The sequence below is a fragment of the Anas acuta genome, chromosome 24 (genome assembly GCF_963932015.1).
Source record: "Anas acuta chromosome 24, bAnaAcu1.1, whole genome shotgun sequence".
NCBI lineage: Eukaryota > Metazoa > Chordata > Aves > Anseriformes > Anatidae > Anas > Anas acuta.
The window spans coordinates 7207598-7225068 of record NC_089002.1 but is presented as its reverse complement, the minus strand read 5'-3'; the positions used below and the strand labels follow the sequence as shown (position 1 = coordinate 7225068).

General features: G+C 45.8%; 1 protein-coding gene across 2 annotated transcripts; it reads right to left on the bottom strand.

Moving 5' to 3' along the window:
* Positions 1-5163: 5163 nt before the first annotated feature.
* On the bottom strand, positions 5164-17159 carry PM20D1 (peptidase M20 domain containing 1). Of its 2 annotated transcripts, none has more exons than XM_068659763.1 (13): positions 16895-17159; positions 15124-15210; positions 14324-14556; positions 13214-13300; positions 12274-12407; positions 11728-11847; positions 10857-10932; positions 10564-10625; positions 10231-10309; positions 9264-9335; positions 8386-8554; positions 7569-7668; positions 5164-6788 (listed from the first exon to the last, which is right to left on the bottom strand). In XM_068659763.1, the coding sequence occupies exons 1-13, from the start codon at positions 17118-17120 to the stop codon at positions 6659-6661; spliced, it is 1575 nt and encodes a 524-aa protein (XP_068515864.1). In that variant the 5' UTR covers positions 17121-17159; the 3' UTR covers positions 5164-6658. The 2 variants fall into 2 exon arrangements, with proteins under 2 accessions (XP_068515864.1, XP_068515865.1); XM_068659764.1 differs by lacking the exon at positions 16895-17159 and adding an exon at positions 16569-16844.
* Positions 17160-17471: the final 312 nt, after the last annotated feature.

Below are 17471 nucleotides of genomic sequence, written 5' to 3'. Positions count from 1 at the left end.
GCGCCGCTGCCCGCGCAGAGGGGAGGGAACGGCCGGGGGGGTGGGCGGGGAGCGAGGGGCGGGGCTTGGGTGGGCGGGGCCCTGGTGGGCGGGGCCACGGCGCGCGCTGTCCCGCCCAGCGGGGGCTGCGAGTGCCCGGGGGCGGCTCCCCCAGCCCCCCCCCCGCTGGGTCCCGCTGGGTTTCGGCTCGGCCCGGGGGCGGCGGGGATGAAGCCGCTGGGGGCCGCGCGTCTCCTCTGGCCCTAAAAGCTCCGGGACGCTCCTGGGGCAGGCAGCGGCGCTGCAGGAAGCGGTGGAAGGCGCCGGGTTTGGGACCTGGCTGCTGCCAGGGCCACTGAATCCACTGTCCCAAAGGATAACGAGCACTGGCATTAATTTAACCCTCCCGACCTCCTGATGAGGCACTGACAAAAAGACACAGAGGAGAACTTGGGCCATCCAGAGCTGGGGTCTCAACCACAGCGGCAGCACAGTTCCACAGCCCTGGAGTGGGCGGCAGCGCAGCCCCAAATCCTGCCTCCAACCCCTCTGCTTTCCTTTGTCCAAACAAACCCGGTCCCTGAGGCTCTCTTTCTGCCTTCATCTTTCCTTCCTGACTTGGAAAATCCACACCTCCCCCGGAGCAGCCGTTCTTTCCCCACCCCCATGAAAACAAGGCCCACCAAAACGTGACCTTGTTGATTAACACTCGGCCAGCTGCGCGCTCAGGAAGTGGAAGCGTGAAGACAAAAGCCGCATGAGACAAGAAAACAGAAATAGATAAAATCCCCAGCAGCTAGCTGACGCGCAGAGATCAGAAAGGCAGGGGATGAAAGGGCAGGAAATGGGTTTCCAGTTGCGGGGCAGCAGGTACCAAAGGTAACGAGTCCTTGGAAAGGAAACAACTCACCACGGAGCTGCAGCAGGTCATGGAACCGCGTGCCCGTGTGCTTTCCAGCAGCCACACGGCTTTAGCACTGCCAAGCTATCACACAGCACAGTTTTGGCCTAGAAAGCCCAAAGGTGCGTGGCATAATTTTCTCCTTTTCATACAAGGATCAAGCAAAATAAAGTGATTTGGCCAAAGTCATTCAAAGTAAAAACCTATCATAGAGTTTGAGTGTCCTAAGAGGTCCTGACCCTTTGCTGTCTGTTGTAGCTCCACCACTGTCAGCTCCTAAAGCCAATTTGAATCGAGTCCCAGCCACCTCTCACCAAGGACTCCAGGGGAACCCAGTTCTTAACTTCTTGTAACCAGGAATCTCAACACAGAAACTGAGACCAAGTAGTTGTGGATAACGACCTACCCCTACAGAGGTCAGTCCTGAGCAAAGCAGTTCAGGAAGGCAGGCAACATCAGAAGCTGACCCTAATCTGGTCCTGATCTGGGAGCCACAGAGTTCTGTTTTACCAGCCTGGAAGCAAACAAAACCCACCACCATCCTTTTTCCACAGGCCCAAATGCTCACCTCTTGCAGCTGGGTTCACGTGTCACCCACGCGCTGTGTCTGCTGCAGCAAACACAGCTCATCCCTGGTCAGGTACGTCCCTAGGGTTTGTTTTTTTTGCCACGTGAGAGCACCTGACAGAGGGGAGCTGGAAGTGCTCGCTTCCTGCGTTCGGGAGGCCAGCGGTTCCTGTGTCAACAGCTGCTGCCCCAGCGGCAGCACGGACACCTGCCACGGAGGGACCGAGGCCATGCCTCGCACTGCTGCAGTGCTCCGGACGTAAGCTGTCAGCTCAGCTGCATCTGAGCTCAGGCTGAAAAAAGGACTCACACCACAGGGCTGCTGGGGTGGATCGAGGAGACTCACCTCAACTCCCCACGACATCCAGCTCCACAAGGATCCTGTCGCTTCCCAAAAGATGGGACACTGGATTAAGTGACTTGGAAAGACAAAAGTGCTCCGGGGCTCGTTACCACTCGTGAGTACTTACACAGCTTGTTGGGCAGGCTGGAATCAGACCCAAACTGATGCGAGACAAAGACCAGCAGGTAGGCCAGTAGGTTTACAGGTAGGTTAGACACGTACATGGCAGCTGTAGTGACTGCAGCACAACTAAAATAGTTAGAACGTGGATAAAACCTTCTGGTTCTCCCCTGTGGGCTTTCTGCAAGAATTCATATCCCTTACTCAGGCCACTGGGTCAGTCTGTGATAACAGCCTGCGGCTGCTTTCCTCTCTGATCATCTTTATCAAACAGAAAACACGAAAAAAGCCCTGGTGTAGCTGTGGTGGCTGGACAGAGAGCCTGTAGAGAGCCTCTGCACTGACACAGTCAGCACAGTCACCAAGCAAAGGATTGCTGCCACGAGCTGGAAGGAGCTTTTTGATTGCTCCGTTAAAGAACTGAACTGAAGCCAGGCTCCTCCATGTGGCTGGCTTTGTAGCGCAAGCTCAGGCACAGCATTCAAGCGATCTGAGTGTTTATAGGCCTGCAGTAAATCATGCAATTATGGCGGATTAAAATTATAAAAGAAAAGATGTTTGAAGAGCCACCTGGGATACGTTTCACAGCCTGCATGCCGCTTCTCATATCCCCCTGCCCAGGCCTGGAGCAACACGGAGGTAAATCCATCAGGACATTTTCTCTTTGTCTCCCCCCCCCCCGCATTAACCACCCTTCCATGCGGTCATTTTCCTTCCTGCTGAGACCTGACTGCAGCTTCCTTTGGGGCCCCCCACCCCAGCTCTGAATCAGGGGGGCTGTGCTGCGTGGGGCAGGTCCCTCCCTTCCCCGCCACGCTGGGCTCTTATCTCTGCCGTGGAACCGGAAAGCGGAGCCGAGCCCCCCGCACGGCAGCTCCGATGACACAGCGTTCAGCTGAGGACAATAACTCCCCGGGCAGCGCTGCTGAACGCCTCTAGGCCTTGCTACGAGCACTGATGTTTGCACGCCAACATCTCTCGGTGCTGCACCAGAGCCCTCAGAGGGCATGGAAGCAGCATTTCTTCAAGCAGTTATGGTGAGGGCCTGAGCTCGGGGACCAAAGTGACAAACACGTGCCTGGAAAGGCTTCCGCGTGCCGGCCAGCTCTGCAGGGGAGCCGCAGATGAGGACTGCACGCGTCGGCAAGGATCCGTGCAAGGGTCCGTGCACTGAAGCCTGTTGAAGGTCAGCACCGAAGGTCAGAGGCTGAGCTGCAGGCGAGGAACAGCTTCTCTGCAGCGGCCAGGGACACTCCAAGCTCCTCAGTGGACATCCTGCTCTGTGGCATTGCTAAAACTAGGGCTCAGTTGCACGGCCTGAGCCTTCACAGCACCTGCTCGAGAGAATGGGTTCACCAGTTCTATGAAATACCAAACAAAATAGCCAAAGAGGAGCCAAGAATGCAAGTGTCACATAGAAGAGGGGAGGAAACAACTTTGTAAACACCTTGTTCCTGCTTTCTCCTCCAGCTCTGTGCCTGAACTCCCCATGGTCACTCAGGCCTCAGAATAAACCAGGCCATTTAAATAGATGCTGGCAACAGAGCTTTCTTTAGAAAATGCAGGTGTGGAATGTGACCTTCTCTCCATCACAGTACAGACCCAGATGACCCTCAATCAGCTGGGCTGCTAGCAAGCAGGCTGCTGCGGCTGGCCGGCTCCAGAGCTGTTACTTTGAGTAAGTGCTGTCAGAAGAATGGCAGCTTGCGGACTTGGCTACAAAGGTGAAGAAGGAAGTTGCTCTGACTTAACACAGGAACACATTAACACGCTCAAAGTGGACTACTGATAACAACGTTCAAAACTCTGTCGGATATAACGCCACGTTAGGCATCTCCAGAGCAGAAAATCAGGCTTTTACCTCTCTGATGAATCAGAGGTAATTGCTCCACATGCCTAGAGCACAGTGAGTCATTACAAAAAAAGAATAAACCAGAGCTAGCAATCGTGTTGTCACAATGTACTTGACATTATCAAGTAACTACTCATGCAAGGCAAAGTTGTGTATGATCTAACCAGAAAAGGGCAGTGCATCACCCTTACATTATTCACATGGTGACACTAAGATTTCAATTACCACTCAAGATGAGGACGTACCATGTTCTTTGAGGACATACCATAGGGATGATAAAATAAGGTGGAAAGAAAACCGTTCTGTCAGGAGAGGCGTGCAGCTACCCAAACACTGAGCAACCCTTCAGAACCGTGCCAGATAAGCATGGCATGGCAGCTGGTGAAGTGAGACAGGAAGACAAAGGGCAAAGCTGCTGCACAGAAGTAAAAGCAGAGATCATTATCAGAAATAACTGGGAAAAATCAGGAGAGGAGAGGAATTTTCACCATTGGATTCTGGAGGATAAGGCCTGCTTGAAGCACTGAGTTTTGAGGCCTCAGCTTGCAGTAAAGCTCTGTTGAACATTCGCTCGCTGCAGAGGCACTGCATGACTTCAGCGCTGGCTGACAAGCAGCACTTAATGAGGTTCTGCAACAAACTGCATTAATGAAATCTCATGGCACACATTTGCACGGTACCTGCCAAAAACAATTATGCCTTCCCAGCACCGTTTGCCCTTCTCTCTTCCTTCAGCAGCAAAATGAATCTTCAAATGAACGGCCTTTAAAGAAACAATCCTCACCGAAACACAAGAGATGTTGCCCACAACACCAGCTTCAGGTGCATCAACCATTCCTCTCCGTTTTGTATCATCTGCAGTCTTAATTAGGACCCACTCTGCCCCATCATCCAGGTCATTAACGAAGATGTTAACCAGCACTGGCCCCCTACAGCCATGGTCAAAGCGAAGGCTTTAGACTCAGCCCTTTTTATTGAGGCTTGTCAGAGGAAAACTTCCCTCCAGCTCCCACTCCCGGGGACGTATTTTATTCTGTGCCATAGCCTGACAAATCACTTTTGCTGTGTATGCAACAGAAGGTTGCAAGAGAAATGACACCTCCACAAAAGAGCTATAGACTCGTGGCTAAACAAATTAGTGACATTAGGACACACAGACTAAACGCAATAAACCATGAAAGACCCAAGCTATTTACTATCCAGTAATGCATAAACAGTTAGTTAATTTTTGTACAAAAATAAAGAACACCAGGAAGGGTACAAAGATTAAAGCAGGCTGGAAAATATGTGGGTTTGTTTTGATGGAAACTTTATGGCTTGTTCCAGTGCAGAATCAGGTGTGGAAACGACTTCATTGCAAATATAAAGCTACATTAAGAGACTAAGTAATAATCAAGAAAAGAAGCTTCATTCCTTGTTTTATTAGACAAAAATGCCAACCTGGTTTCAATTATTTAGTAGCTTGATACAACTTCAGCCCATTGGCCACACTGATAAGATCAGACAGCAAATAAATAGAGAATGGTGAATGGAAATAATAGGAATCACAGTTCCATCATTGGTTTTCAGGATACATTTCAGGATATTTCCTCTACATTCCAGCACATTTTACAGTGAATGAAAAGCAGAATAACCACCCATTCCAGTGTTCAACTGAAAAACACACACATCTCTGCAACAGTGCAACAGGGCAAGGTTTGCCTCCTTCCTTAGCACAGAGTCTGCATGTCAGTGCAACAAAGCAGTTTTAACACAGTTTTAACCTTGGCTAACATCTAGTCCTTAATTGTTTAATGAGTATCAATAACTCTAACTAAAGACACTAGCAAGGCCAAAAGAATACTTACCCTTTTAATGCTAACAAAACTGGGCATGCTAGTGCAAGAAGTGCAAGATGAAATAAAACAGAGTAGACAGGCTATTGGTGTTGTTGGATTCCCAAAGAGCCAATTCAATAGAAGTGGCAGGCAATGTGAAAAGCGTTAAAGCAGGCCATGAAGGGATAGAGAAAACTCTGCTCCCACCAAACAGGAATAAACTGATGGGCTTTGCCTGCTTTCACATTTAAGTTTCTGATGTAGTTTCTTATTTAAAGTCAGGATTCCTTGCTCTGACACAGCTGCACAACACAGCCTGGGTGTCTTACCAGAGAGGGAGAGGAAAAAAGTCACAGAAAAGACAGGAAGAAAAGTTTTTTGCACCTCTGAGATCAGAGCAACATATTGTAAAGCAACATAACTAGAACTCCTGAAGCTCAGTATTTCAAGCTACAGTCAGAAATCAGTGCATGCATGGGAGAAATGACAGGATCAAGTCGATTCTGTAAATGCTGGTTGAGAGAATCACCTGGGGCAGAAGCCTACCCCATCATCAGTGCAACAAACTCAGTGCAACTCTACCCAGTTACATCACACCTAACGCCCTTTGTGTACCTTTTACATGAGTTTCTGACAGACACATCATTTGTGAAAATCAATTAACTGTAAAAGCAGAGTTTGTCAAAAGCACACAGAGGAAGATTAGCTTCTTATAACGATGTACAAGTGACTGCCAATTATAGCTTTGATTTTTAAGTGACTACCTATTTCAGAGGCTTAAAGATTAAAGAACGTGCTAAAAAATTTAATACCATCAGATTAACGGCTGCATGTAAGATCAGGGAGGCACAGAAATCTGGAATATTTGTTGTGTTTTATCCATGTTCTTGTGACTTTACAGCAAACCGTGTGTTTGGCTAAATCATCAACCTGCAGTTTTTCCATCTGTGTGCCAACCACAATATATAAAATCACATTCCTGACATTGCTCAATATGCAACACACAACTGCTGCTTACAGACCAGACCTCTGTCATCCCAGAGTCCACCTCAGGAGCTGCTCCGCTCAGGCTTTTTGTCTCACAGCTCATGGGAGTTTGCGTGAGGCTCCGGAAGCTTCTCAATATCACAGTTCTTAATCAGCTGAAAGAGAAACTCGACCTGTTTCTCGTAATTCTCAACCGAGATTCTCTCATTCAACCCATGGATCCTGGTAGAAAGAGAAGAATGTTTTTCATTGCAGCATGCATTTGTGACCCACCTGCACACATCCAGCATCCTACTTGCCTGTTTCACTTCATAAATAAATGCACAGCATAAAAACGCAGGAATACACGACAAATACTGCAACTGCTATGTCTGTTCCTCAGGCTAACCAAAATAGCTTACTGATTTTAAGGCTCAGAGCACAAAAACTAAGCTGGGGGTATACATGGAAAAACTGTTATTCCAAGTCTCTGCGAAGCTCTTGGCCCTTTATGTCACGGTCCTGTACAGCTACGAGGCACTCCTATAACATTTGCACCTCAGTAGAATGAGGAATCTATTACATAGTAAATAAAGAAACAAAGCCTTGCCTGTTGGTGTTCTTTACTGTCTCTTTACCCCAGGAAACTTAATTTCTAACTTTAAAGAACAAATAAATTCAGCGCCATGTGTCCAAACATAGGGATAAATCTCTTACACTACATAAAGGATCCAGTCAGCCTCACCGCATCGCCAAGCTACTCAGGGGGACACCTGAATGAGGCCTTGTTCCCATCTGAAGTAAAGAAGAGTGAGGGCTAACACTCTCCCAGTGTCATTATCATCCCCTGTTTGTGCAGCACCCAAGCATGCAGGAAATGAGCGGCCTTACAGAAGGCGCGGCAACACCACCACCATGCCAAGGTATACAAGGCTGGGTTTCCTTCTGCCCAACGCCTATCGATTTTCTCTTTCGCTAGTCCCCACCCCTAACAGCTGCCCACATGCAGAAAGAACACAGTACCTGGGAAGATCATCTGACTGCAAGATCAGTGGGTTAAATCGATAAATGGCATTTGTGACGTTAGTGAAATGCCTGCTGTCTGTGTTTCCGATACACGTGCCTGGAAAACAAACCCCAGGTTTACTGGGCACAAGAGCAGCAACTCGATGACACACACTTTTCCCAGGAGAAGGGAAGGGCATCTGATAACTGTTCTATTTGACCCCTAGCTACACCGAGAACAAAATCACCAAAACGATTTATTGGGACACCCTGGAAGAACAACGTTCTCTCTTTTTTGAACAGGAGGAGCTGAGCATGCGATTCAATCACGCTAAGAGCAGCTATGATACCCAGCCTCCCCAGAAGTTTAAGCTTCAAACTGCAGTCCAACAAACCATACAGAAATAGGAAGGAGCCGCGAGCAACGGAAGGGGCTGGGATCATAAGGAATAATACAGGAAAGCAGGAATGGCTTTGCCAGCTAAGAAAACAATAAAAGAAGAGCTAAAGAAAGACGATCTCCTACTTTCCCTCACTATTCCTTTCTTCTCTGAAGAGATTGCTTTGTATCTGCAGAGAGTTAAATTCAAGGCTCATTGTTTCTGTCAGTATCCTGTTTGCTTTTTTACTTCCACTACTAAAAAAACAACATAAACCACTAAAACATAAAGAGGGAACTGAGTAAAGGAGGAAAAAACAACTGTTTCCAGCAGTTAACAGCTGGGGTGGAGAAATACACAGCAAATGGAAACAAGGAGATACTGGGGGGTGGGGGCAGAGAAAAGCAGGGCGGAAGCTGGAGAGGAAACAATAACCATCATGTGCTTGCTGTTACCTGGAACTACGCTGTCAACATTTGGGAAAGTATCCAGAACGGTTCTTTGAAAAACATGGACTCCAAACGTCTGGTCATCCCATGGACTGACGGGAAGCGGATCAAAGGCCTCTACTACGTCAATCTTCACTCTGTCATCAGCAACGGTGTTTCTAACTATCTCTAGCACCTAGGGTAGACCACAGAGATTAAGAATAATATAAAAGAAAAGAAATGAGAGAGCACCCTTTCTAAATATCAGCATAAGTTCCACCTTGCAGTAAATGTTTGTCTATGAACTGCCAACTTGAAACTGTGTGCCAGTCTCTCTTCTTTTTCAGTGGATGGCTGATACTTAATCTAATACTTTCGGTCCAGTGCAATCAGATGCACATCACTGTCTCAAGGTGCTCCTAAACTGCTTCAGCCCTGAACAGCATGTTGTCAACCTGCCCAACTTGGTAGTTGGGTCACCTAGGTGAACACAGTCCAGAAAAAGCTTCCAGAGAAGAGAAACTTTCAAGGGTTCCCAAAGGGAAGATATTGTTTACTGATAACGTATCACAGCTGTACTTGTCTGGACAGGCACGCCATTCCTACCAAGGTGTTTAAGACCCCCCCATTCTCACAGATCACAAGCCTTCAGTTTAGTTCCATTCCAAAATCACAACTCTGCTCTTTGGCACAAGACAAGGTCTAAAATCTACTCAATGTAACTGCAAGGCACAATTCCAAGTGTGGTCTGCCTCTTGCTCTGTGCCACAGTAAGAAGACACTTGGAATCTATACAGAATTTCTAAGAAGGTTGTTCTAAACAAACTCTATTGCACTTGTGAACAAAAAAGTAAGTTATCCTAGCTGGGAGGAAAACCTTAACTAATTGTGCAGGCAGTAAGTACCTCAGTGGCTTTCTCTGCGGAGTGGATCCGGAAGTTCGCAGTTGCTTTTGCAGAAGATGGGATGACATTTGGCTACGGAAAAAAAGACCAAAACATAAAAGAAAGTTAAAAACTGATTAAAATGCCAACTGCAAACTCAGAAACTGCTCAAACCACTCCAGGCCCCACAGATTAATGCATCACTGTTGCCACTAACATAAATGTGACATCTTCCTGTGCTCAATATTCAAATACTGCACATCTCATTTATAATGCAGATAACTACAAAAAGAAATATTCCTTGATTCAACAAAAATGAAGTTAGCTGTGCCTTCTTCTTCAGATGAGACACCTCCCTTGAGAAACCTTGTATTGAGAAATTTCAGGAATTTTTTTGAAACAATATTTTTAGTTTATTGTCCCATTGCTTTTCCCCAAGCATGAGACATGCAAGTCATTTAAGTATGTTACTAAGGACACCTAACTCTTCTTTTCAACAAAACAAATATTTATACTTTTGTCAAAAAATAAAGGTATGATCTTTATAAATAAATAAATAAATAAACAAACAAACCAGGGTGTTACTTCTCTCCCAGCCACTTAGTGTCACTGTTCAGCCACTGTATCAATGCTTTGAGTAACAGATTCATTCAGAGACACATCAAATAGCCTGTTTATTTTCCAGGGTTATAGTATTTTTGGACAGCTACACCTCTTTATCAGGGCAAGATCTGGCTCTATCAGGCAGAACCTGTTTTCTCCCAGTCCAAGGTGCATGCTAACTTTACTCAAATGGTGGTAGGCCTGACCTATGCTCACAAAAGCAAGACCCCATCCAGGCTAGGGAAGTGTTTACAACTGACAGTTTCAGCTACTGCCAATGATACTTTGTTTACATTTTAGGATGGACAAAAAAACCTATAACCTTAATATTGGTTTACAGAGACAGATGTCAGATACTCCAGAAACTACAAAAAAATGAAGGTACCTTGATTCCTGCGTTAAACATTGTGACTGCTGTAGTAGTTCGAATTAAGGCATTGGTGGAAGGTTTCCAGGCAAGAACTCTTAAAAAAAGAAAATAATCATTTCTCAAATACATTTAATTTCTACACAACATAAGCACCACGGTTACACAGGCAATAAGCTGAATTAAGCCCTATTCTCAATTACCCAACTGGCTATTAACTGCAAAGCACTGACTTTGCCTATACCATGAGATGATATAACTGTTTTCCTGGGAAGACCAGAAATAGCTGCTGGTCTTTCATCTTTTAAGGGTGAGACTACAGGAATATTCAGCAAGGATACGTTTTCTTACCTGCTGACAATAGGTGAAAACAGCCATAGATTGCTCATGACGATATTGAGAGGAAAACTGAACTAAATGGGAGAAACAAAACCAGAAATCTGTAAGTTTCTGGTTTTCAAGAAGACAACACAATCATTTTGCTATGGCTGAAAGCCATCAGGAACAATTCTCTTTATGGGAGAAATGCCAGCTTAAGTCTGCTCCTTTCCAAGAATTACATAACTATGCTTTTAAGTTCATATGGATTACTCTTCACTTATTAATAGGAAAATCTGGAAACGAAATTATAGTTCTTTCCTCACCTCTGATGCAAGGTGCTCCATAGTCATGAGTTCTGGCCCATGGCCAAACAGATTGCGCATAGGATTTTGCTCCAGTCTACGGCAAAGCACATCGACATTTGAAATTTAAAAAAAAACCCTTTGGCTGTTATTGCTCCAGAAGGCTGAGGGGAGTTTGATTTCTGAAACGCATCCATGTACTTGAGATGTAACCACACATTCCTCTCCTGGCAAGCACATCTGCGAGTACAGCTCCACTATACATTGCTGAGCATTCCAGTCACACATAAAGATTTTCTTTCATGATCAGCTGAAAAAATGTAAAAGCCTGACTCTTATAAAGAATACATGGAAATCTAGAAAAAAATGACACCAAATTCTATTCTATCCATACATACAAGACTTTTCTGAAATATATATTTACTAGCCAGTTTGGTATCTACAGAGACATGTAATGAGAAGATTTAGTCAGCTTCAGGATGCAACATTCTGACATTACATCACATTTGTTGGCTTGGATAATTACCAGCTAGACGCAGCAGGTATATGCAAGAATAAATTCCACAGAAATTCTGCAACCCAAACAAAGTGATCTGCACAGTTACAGAGTAAATTAGGACAGACATCAAGATGTAGCAATTGTCTTAGTTTTAAAGGCTTGAGAGATACTGGGCGCAGCTGAAGTGAGAAGGTACTCCAGACATTTGGCAGTTGTCCCTTTGCTGGGGATTGCATTTCTGCTCTCCAAAGTGAGCTACGAATTTCAGTTTCAAACACACAAGGGGAATTTGTAAAATACTTTAAACACAAATATTACAAAAGCAAGTCAAATATCAGTGCCTTAGGAGACTGCTTGACTGTCTTTGCTGTTAGATGACAAGGAAGCTCTCACCTGGCCATTGCTGCTGCAAGAATGCCAATACTTGTCTCCTTAGGAGGAAATGATGAATGCCCTGGCTCTTTATCCACAGTGAAGTTCAGTGTTATTGAACCCTTTTCAGTGATAGCAATTCTGTACAATGATAAATAAACACATGGTTAATGCAACTCCAAATACACATGCACAGACTACAGGTAAAAGCAAACTAGTCTGCATATTTTTTAGTGTCATATGAAACACTGCAGAAGCAGCCACAAATTCTTAACAGTCTTTAAACATTTGGAGGTCTGATGTCTTGGCTTCTTCTCCGGCAAACAGACTCTACAGCATGTAATTAACACGCTTGCACCAGCTAAGTAGAACATTCTGCTTTTGTCAGCACAGCTGTGGTGGACAGCAAGCAAACTGGAGGTCCTTTGGCTGCTATAGTTCAGGCAATGCCAACACTACCACATGCCTTGAAAACATGTTTTGGTGACATTAGCGAGGTCATTTCTAACAAATTAAATATTCAAAATGGATCGCTTTCATCATCATGAATGTTGTTCTTTTACTTACAGAGCTACTGGCTTCTTCACTCCTGCAATGATGCCTTCCAGGATAGCACTCCCCTCGTCCAGTAAGAAGGAAAGTTTCACTCCCCTGGCTTCCAACAGAGCTGCAATCTTCATTGCTCCCTTCCGACCAAACACCTGTGAGAATCCAGTCAGAGGAAATGGCCAGGTTAAGCCACACCACTGGGAAGAATACTGGAAAACATCTTGCTCTTGACAGTGACCACTGCTACAATGCAAAGAATGCAGGAAAACTCCTAATGAGCAGTTCTAGAGCAATTAAGATTCTTACTAGGAAACTTCACTGGAAATTGCTAATGGCCTAGTAGCAGATGGATTTATATCCACACTGAGGAACTCTCTCATTCACTGTTCATTTAATGTTGCTTTGAATCCTATTTGCTCTTGGACACAATGATATCCCACAGCTATGACCTCCACAGATTACTTAGAGATACCTGTAATTTTAGAGATACTTGTTTTAGCTATTGACAATTTTTTGTCTCCGTATCATAAAAATGAATAAATGAAGCATCCTCATCTGTCTCTTTGTACCATTTACTAGCAGGTACACCCACAACAAGAACTGAGTATTTTTCTTAGCTCTTCCTGATCATTTAGAACACCAAGTAAATCTTGGGCCAGCTTGCCATGACTTATATGCATTCCAAGATGCAGCTCCTGTTCACCTTCCATGTCTGCAACAGAAAAGAACTTGAAATAACACTCCACTGTGTTCTTTGCTCATTACCAAATCCTCTGTCAATGTCACTTAAAGCCAAACAATCAATATATAACTACAAGCATGTGCCTGACAGTATCTACCCGCATAACAAAGAAAACCAGGAAGGACTTTACAGGTGAACAAGGTTTAAAAAATAAGCCTTGTTATGTACATGACCAGTGCAAACAAGCAGTTATTTAGATGAAAGGAAAGAAAATACCTCTTCATCATGTCCAATGCCAACATAGAAAGATCTACGGGGTCTGTAATTTCTTCTCAGCAAAAATTCTAGAGCTTGCAGAATACCCTGCAGAAAAAAACAAACAAAAAAACAACAACCACAGATAATTTTACTATTCGCTGGTGTTAGTAGGAGAATAAGTGTAAAAGAATGTAACGTAACAGAAAAGAAATATGATGCATTCCCAGCCCTTAAGGAGACTTTGTCCTGCTCACAATTGAGCATTTATTTCCACAACTCCTACTGGTGATATTCATTTTCTCAAATAACGCTTAAGACAGTGTGCTACAGAGTGTCAGCATGCATACACAACATACAGTACGGGCTTGTTCTTGCTCCTCACGAAGTCAGTGGCAAACTGCACAGGAAGCACAACAGAGTTATAATTATCCAGGGAGCTCACTGTTCCTTTAAGCTGTCTGTCCTACACAGCCTCACTCTGACTTGAGCTACCAACTCCATTCATTTTAATGAGCAGCATGTTTCGTACAAAAAGTACCAACGCAGAAACAGAAGAATGAGAAACTTACCCTGAAAAATAAGAAATTAAATCTACCATTTGCTAATTTTTTCTATTTCATCTGTTTTTTTCAACTCAACCTACAGTTATTTTTTTTACATTTTAGCAGGGTATATATACATATACTTTACCTTTATCTTGCCAGCAACCATTTTGCCTTGTTCATTTACATTGTTGATTTTTATTGTCAATTTGAAGGGTTATTTGTGCAGTTCATAGTGGAAGTAAGTATCAAAACAAATTTTTAAGCTGCATGGCCTTGAAATTGATAATTGAACAACTTGAAGGAACTCTCTAGGAGTATGACATCATAACAAGCAGCCACACCATCTGTGACGCTCATTTGCTAAACATCTGATTTAATCCTGTTTTATTCAATACTAAAAGAGCACTCCATCCCTAAAAAAAAGTGGGAGAAAATGGTGAATTCCTAAGACTTGCAGTTAACAGCCTGCATTTAAAGAAGGGCAAGAGAGACAGTATGGTAAATCTCAAGTAAACAGATTCCTCCAAACTGCCTTTTTTCAGACTTTTTCTCCCTTTGAAATGACATTACCACGATGACGTACTATGGCAGAGTTTTTGTTATCCAGTGTTCCTCGTCCATAGATGAAACCTTCATGCTCTGCGGCTGAGAAAGGAGGGAAATCCCAGCCCTCGGGGGGAGCAGGCACAACATCCATGTGTGCGAGCAGCATGTAAGGCAGCATTTCAGGGTTAGAACCCTGCACAGTAAAGAGATGACTGTATTCCCCGACAATTTCATGTCGAATGAACTTTGAAGAGAATACAGCCGGGAAGACTGTTAAGAAAAATAAATAAAAACACAGGAAAAAGAAAAATTAGCAATAATTTCCAATTTTATCACCATATAGTCCATATAGTAGTTATCCATTTAGCCTCAAAGACCGCAACAAACTTGTTTCAGGAAGCAGGCACACAGCTTCGTTCTCACACCTCGAACTATCTAAGCTCATATTTAAGACCTTCCTAAGCAAAACCAGGAACTGTTGTTCACCAGTGCTGCAGCTGTTTTGCAGCAATGATGACACTGAAAAAAAAAAAAGGCTGAAAAAGGGGTAGCCTTCCTCTTATTTATGTATTTTTAATGTCAAAGCCATTTAATCATCTCAAGGACCAAAAAACAACACTGAAAAAGACATCTGAACCTTCTCTGTTCTAGCTTTAGTCACTGATGCACCCCACTACAGTGCTGCAGAGGTGACCTACACGTGCCATTTTGCCAGTCCTTTCCTGAGGAGAAAAACAAAATAAAAATCTACTCCCCTATATTCAAGAACCACACATATTCTCTTTGATTTCATCACCAAAACAAAGAATTTCATTGCTAAGAATGAAAGTTTAGTACCTTCCCGAATGTACCTCCCAAACTCTGCCATGGCCGTTGCATTTAAGTCGTCTGGAGACACCGAAACAGTTGGGATTTTAACAGCACCTTCAAGGAAATAAAAAATAGAAATCATTTGACACCGAAATCAGTCAAGCAATATTTGAATTGCATTTCAAAAGAAAAAGCAATATTTACATTCCGGAACATTTCTGAGGCTTTAAAGATTAGTTCATAGGTTAGTAAGGGTTACCACCATCAAAAAGACTGATGTACTTCAGCTGAGCTGTGGGCACACTGCACACAGGTATTTCCCTTCAGTTCCAGCCAAGGTATTTGCACAGATACTTTATTCGCTAAAGTGAAAAACACTTTAGTTTCTCATCCTAGAGGGCTGAGTGATGTCATTAGGAATGCTACTGTCCAGAAGCAGCTGCATTTTGTAAGGTGAACTGCTCCCTCAGTCAGAAATTACCCTGGTAGCTAAAGAAGTAGGTTAGTTGGGAGCTGAAGGTTCATTTTCCATAGTAAGTGCCTTCTTTCATGCTGCTCTAACCCCTTGGGATACACAAACAGAAAAGTCTTCTGCTGCTCCCACTAGCCTGCTCTCTCATTTAACCAGGGCCAGACAAGGCTGCTCTCCAGCACCAAGCCACTGTCCTACAAACACAGCTGTAACTTTGCCTTTCGTAAGAGTATCTGTCAAGGGTGGTTACGGATTCTTTTCAAGGCAGTGTTACTCAAGAAGCAGAACGAAAATAAGTAAATATCCCTCTTGTACTCTTGTGTTTTCTGATTAAAAACAAACAAACATAAACAGAATTTGCTAGGCAATAGATCTTCCAAATCAATAACACACCAGGTTGACAGGACCCAACCCCTACTTGAGCAGCCAAAGACCATCCCTTTCACGCCAGACCGTGGCTTTCAGCAAATGGCCAGCTGAATATCCTCAAACGCTTCTGCAGAAGGCAGCAAGGTGGGGAGCACCGACACACCGTGACGTTACAGACGGGCTGTGTGCTGGGAAGGGGTGTGCAAGATCTGAGCCATAAGTAAATGAGGCCATAATTAAAAAGAGAGACTGATTTTTCCAGCGGACAAGGAGATGTCCAGCAATTGCCACCAGGAAGTGCCTGAGGCAGGCATGAGGGGGAAGTGTGAGAAACAAGGTTGTGTTTTTGCAATAAAGGTGTTTTTTCAGTGCCAATTTCCACTAACCTTGTGTGTTCAAAGTGATCGTGCAGGCAGGGCAGTGGGGAGGATGTTAAACAGAGCAGAGGCAGGTCCCACTGTCCCAAAGTAAGGAGAGCTAAGAGAACCAGGACGAGCAGTGCAGAATCAGTAAGAACAAAGATTGGGGGCCCTCTAGTCATGAAAGAAGGAAATAAAAGGAGAAGTTAATGGTTGGTGAAATAGAATTGTCCGTATATAGAATAGGAGTAAGTGTCGAGCAGGCTGTGAACCTGCAGTTCTGAGCCAGCAGGGCACCAGGGGAGGAATCAAGCGCCGGGCAATTGGGCACACAAGCTGACGGTCTGCTTCTGCTTTGTATTCGCCATTGCAATCGCGAATAAACCAGCTCCACAGCAAAACCCGTCCGAGAAAATGCGAGGCACTTCTCACAGAAACCCCGCAGAAACCACGGCGGTGGGAGAAGGGCCCAGGCACGGGCACCGCTTCCCCCCCCGGCCCCGGGGCGAGCTCGGCGCACCGCGGGGCGGCGGCACCGCCACCCCCTGCCCGGGGCCGGGCCGCGGGGGGCAGCCGGGAGCCGCCGGGGCCCCCTCACCTCGCAGCGCCTCCTTCAGCTCCAGCCGCTCGCCCGCGCTGAAGGCGGCGGGGCCGCCGCCTCCGCGCCGCGCCCACAGGCGGGGGAGAGCCGGGGAGGGCCGGAGGTGGGCGCGGAGCAGGACGGCGGCCGCCAGCACCAGCACGGCCCCGCACAGCCCCAGCCCCGCGGCCCAGGCCGCCGCCCGCCGCCGCCTCCTCCACCCGTCGCCACCGCCGCCCGCCATCACTGGCGGACTCCGGCCCCGCCGCCGCCCGCCTCGCTGAGGGGAGGACGGGCGTGGCCGCGGGCCAATCGGCACGCTGCGGTCCCGGAGGGTGGCCAATGGGAGGGGTTGTCCCGCCCCGAGCTTGCCGCGAGGTGGCTTGGGAGTTGTAGTTCTGCGGCGCGGGGTGTGTGGCATGGCGGCGGGTATTGGGGGGGGGGGGAGGGATCTCAGTCTTACTCCACTCGGTGAAACGTGGTGGTTTTTATGATGAGGGGATATTTAAGGAGCTGTGGGTAAGGGTGTCTGCTGCCCTCGCAGCAGCAAATAATGGGATGTCCCCCCTCACCCAGCCTTGGGCAGTGCCAGGAG